Genomic DNA, 5000 nt, shown 5'->3' with positions numbered 1-5000 from the left:
AATGAAATTGCGAATGACTAAATCGTGGCAAACGTACAATAAAAACAGAATATACAATTAAAAAGAAAATGCCACTTTTCATTAGAGTATAACAGCCTTCCTCTTGTGAGAGTAGAAAAATATTGGAATCATTTTAGACAGCGATTTAATCTTGGACAATTGTATCATGGAAAGGAACTGAAATGCCATTTTCGCTCAAAAAACCGTAAGCCATATAACTTTCTTTTTGATAAATTAGGTTATTTGGCATCATTGTCCTTTCGAACTGGACTTACGGAAGTTTTGGTTTGTTCAGCGTGTAAAAAAACCTATTAAGTTATATGCGATTTTTTAATTCATCAATAGAAATAGAACGGAGCGAGTCCACTTCCACACGAACTGTACTCATTACAAATACGCTGCAACAGTCGTAACGTCACTTCCCTCGTAATATAATGACGCATGGTAACTTAGTAACTGGCTCTAAACTATCGGAACAATGGCGGAAATATTTCTCCGACGAGCATAAAAGCGTATCCAGAGAGGAACAAAAACATTATAAATCTGATCATGTTTTGACTTTTACACATTCTGATCACAAGACATATGAAAAGTTCTAGCCAGCATGAAGAATAAAACGTACATATTTTTCTTGTTTAGAACCACGATGGCCGCCGTTGCTGGGCGACGTGACATCAGACTATTGAATCCAATTGGTTAATAGTTACAGTTGAAGGCGACCAACATCGTTTTCTGGGGGGGGGGGGGGGGGGTTAACGGGCGGTTTGGGTCTTTTCTAGAAAAAATTTAATTACCAACATTGAGCGGTTTTAATCATTCTATATCGTCATTATAGGTTAAAAAACATTTATGGTGAAAATTTTTTATTATCTGTGTTGATACCCATTTGGGGGTCTGACATTAAAAAATATAACAATCTCGTGGCAAACGTTCCACAAAAACTAATGAAGGAATGACCTCCATATTCTTCCCTCTTGTCAACATTGTACCATAGTGTGTCACCATAGAGAGATTTTACGGCTTTAGCTTATGGAATTTTTATTAGAACATTACAAAGTTGAGAATCAAAATGTTATGACAAAATTGATGTTAAAAATTCAGAATTAGGATTATAATTCAAAATTCACATATCTTATTCAAAAAAATCTCTCTATGGTGACATAATACATTATCTCTGTGATAACTGGAAACTTTCAGACAATTTCATTGAATAGATTCTGAGAAACGTTTAACACAGTATTCCATACCCTTAGAAAAATGACATATTGAGAAAATAGCAAAATAGCTTCCCGTTTTTCACACTTTTCTTACTACTTGTACAATTTTCGACTGTGTTTTTCGTGCCTTTAAAGTCTACTTTAAGAATTTGGACTTCACTTATATTATTTCTAGGATAATAAAATATCATTTTCCACCAAGATCTCAAAATCAATTTTTCGAAGGATTTTCCTAATAATTAGACCCAAACGCCCCTTAAAAGTCCATGCTCGGCACACCATGGGAATATCTACACGATCCTTCATCTCCCAAGCTACAAAGTAGACAGACCACTCCCATCAAATCAGAACGTTCTCAAATTCAATACATAATATTTTAGGGTGGAGAACCTATCTAGTTTGGAAATAATGTTCCATTCCAAAGTTGTAAAGTCTCCCTAGGGATATCGATCGAACGAAGATGACGTCACTCAGGTCTATGTTATTGTTTTTGCCATCCTCGTTTATGAGTAATACTCACTAAACGGTATTATCCAGACTATAAACATTCATGATTACACATAGTTTGTGTGTTGGTCCGTTATACTTCCGGATGGCAATGTTATGAACTTCTTAGCCAAGCGCATACTATCTATTGACCTTAAAGATAAAAAAAAAAAGAGTAATAATTTTTAAAAATCATATGATCAAACTGAATGCTTATAGATTAGCAAGTATAAAACCAACTGTCGGATTGTTGAACGGGAACTGGACTGACTCCAAGACTAATGCTTTCACTTTTTTTTCTCTTCAGAGGCACTCTTGCAATAAATTGAGGAAATTGGGTGTCGTGTTTGAATTTTCAAATCAGAGAATTATAATGCTGACAGTTTAAAGCATAAATGCCACAACCGTGGTAAGTAAGATAAACAGTTGAATGTAAGAGATAATTTTGAAATGTAATGATTACTTGATGTTTTAATTACACTCTTTTACTTCACAGTAGATTGACTCTCTATTTTGTCACTTTCTATACTGAGATGAATCCATTAAATAATGAGTGTAATTTTGAGCCAGACTGTTTAACGGTCAAAATTGTTCATGCGCTATCTTATTATTATTATTATTATTATTATTATTATATTATTATTATTATTATTATATTATTATTATTATTATTATTATCATTATTTTATTATTATTATTATTATTATATTATTATTATTATTATTATTATTATTATTATTATATTATTATTATTATCATTATTATATATTATATTATTATTATTATTATTATTATTATTATTATTATTATTATTATTATATTATTATTATTATCATTATTATTATTATTATTAGTATTATTATTATATTATTATTATTATTATTATTATTATTATTATTATTATTATTATTATTTTATTATTATATTATCATTATTATTATTATCATTATTATTATTATTATTATTATTATTAGTATTATTATTATGATGATTATTATTATTATTATTATTATTATTATTATTATTATTATTATTATTATTATTATTATTATTATTATTATTATTATTTTGTGTGTGCTTTTGTGAATATTGCGTATTTTTAGAAACCATCGCGCAAAAACATTTAGTGTTTACCCGTGTGTCGTACGGCTAAGTGGTCTTGTTGTATGACACTCGGCTTCAGAATGGAAGGTTCAGGATTTGAGTCCCGCACTGAGCGACGTATAGCCGATCCTCGGAAAAGGCTGTTTACTGTTTACTCACATTCTCTCACCCTACTCAGGTGTAAAATTAGTAGCTAGCCGTTTTCTGTCGGGAAAAAAATGGTATATTGTTAACCGTTGCTGTTGGCTAGGGATCCGTTGTAAAGCGCTTTGAGCACGTTTAGTGGATATGGTCGAATTAAAAGCTCGATTTGTTGTCCCCCCCCCCCCCCCTAATTTTAGTGTAGTGTTTTTTACACAATTATAAGACAATATCTGTTATTAACGCATGAGAGGAAAGCTATCTAAACCTCCTTACCACCTGCAGCAAAATCGTCACATTTGTTACGACACAATATACATTTAATTATTCATTTATATTTTGTACATCACAAAATTTGAAGAATGACATTTGTTTAAATATCTAAGAACATAAAGTTATTTTGTAGAGATCTTGTTTGAGCTTAAAAAATCAATTTTTCTGCTGGGAAAGCCTGCCATTTTAGGAAAATACTTGAAATGATCAGTAATGTAAGAGTTAATTCCAAAGAAAGAAAAATTCACTTGCCCACGGAATCATTTGTTAATTAATTTAGGTTTATTGTTTTTGTATTTTTATCATAACTCTCTTATTGTATTTGTATTTGTTTTCAGCAAAATCACCATTGATTGGCACATTTATTTATTTCTATTCTCAATTCTCCTTCTAGCTATTCGCACTCATTATTCCTTTCAATTCATAAATTCAACGATGGGAGATGTTCCTGCCAGGACGCTTAATGCAAATCATGAATTTTATATATATAAACCGGTTAACTGCCGTTCTCTGAAAAAAATGTGCTTTTCAAAATTTGGACAGAAAACTCGTCCTTCAAATATAGGTCGAATTAAATAAACCTCATCTTGAAAAAAAAACAACAAAAAAAAAAAACATCAAAACCTCCCAAACCTGACACTTTTTGAAGTCCCAGGTTTGATAAGTATTTTTTTCCAAGATGAGGGTCATTTAAATCGATCGATATTTGAAGGACGAGTTTTCTGGCCAAATATTGATATACACGTATTTTCCAGAGAACGGCGGCTAACCGGTAAATGCATTGTTGTTGCTATCTCCCACCGTGAAATATTCCTAATCCTCAATCACTATGCATAACCGGTCTCGTAATCTCATAGCATTATTCTGATATGTCTTGTAATGTCAGGATGTAGAACTGATATTCTAAAAGAAATGATTTATAACCAAATCACTCGCGAGAGAAGACAGGCGAGCACTTGATAAGTGTTTATTTACCACTTGTAAGTAACTAAATCTAAATTAGCGGACTTTCGTTTTGTTAGTTAGACTGTAATGCATCAGATGCTTTGAGGGAGCAAGCAAATCAAAAAAGGGCTTTTATATAGAGCAATATCCACTTGATGTACTCAAAGCGCTTTATAAAAGGCAACTGACCAACAGCAACATGTAACGTGTAGAACGAGACATGACGCCTGTTAGGCGATATTACAAATTTTTTGAGACAACGCTGTTTAACGGCCAGGTACTCATTTTACACCTGAATATGGTGAGAAAATGTGAGTAATGCGCCTTTTCCAAGAACTCAACTATGCGAAGAGCGAGGCTCGAACCCAGGACCTTCCGATCCGAAATCGAGTGTCATACCACAAGACCACATAGCCTCACAAGTAAGATAAAATCTGCCCAAGTCGAGACAAGCCAATTATTGTTTAGAAAAAGAGTTTCTTCAATTTTTACTTTCTGCTTCGGCAGTGTTTCAGTCACACCTTTTCACATCTTTATTTTTACCACTTCTAATTATAGTGTTGATTCAGTTGCTCTTTAAAAGGTATGACCTATCGTTTAAAAACGGTATTAAGTTGTGATGAACGTGATGCTAATAAGTAAGATTGGAGTTAAAATGATCAAAACTATAAAATCCGGATTTTTAATACTTTAAAATGAAATTATTCAAAAATCATATAAATTAAACGGATAGGTTTAGTTATATAAGGTCGATTTTTAGTATCCCGTTCAACGCAATATAATTCCGTCTGAGGTGATGGGTCACACATCCATCGCGGATTTTTTGTTGTCTAA

The 5000-nt window shown here is 32.0% G+C and overlaps 1 protein-coding gene across 1 annotated transcript in view; it reads left to right on the top strand.

The window, feature by feature from the left end:
* LOC144966697 (mitochondrial fission process protein 1-like) overlaps window positions 1-5000 on the top strand; it is a 23544-nt gene that overhangs the window by 10768 nt on the left and 7776 nt on the right. The window contains exon 2 of the mRNA XM_078903459.1: window positions 2011-2112. Within this exon, the coding sequence (XP_078759585.1) occupies window positions 2099-2112 (14 nt within the window). The 5' untranslated portion in view covers window positions 2011-2098. The remainder of the gene's footprint in view (window positions 1-2010; window positions 2113-5000) is intronic.

This window comes from Berghia stephanieae, chromosome 2 (genome assembly GCF_034508935.2).
Source record: "Berghia stephanieae isolate SIO BIC M18660-M18661 chromosome 2, UCSD_Bste_1.3, whole genome shotgun sequence".
NCBI lineage: Eukaryota > Metazoa > Mollusca > Gastropoda > Nudibranchia > Aeolidiidae > Berghia > Berghia stephanieae.
Note: the sequence above shows the minus strand (reverse complement) of the source record. Positions and strands in the feature narration are given on the sequence as shown.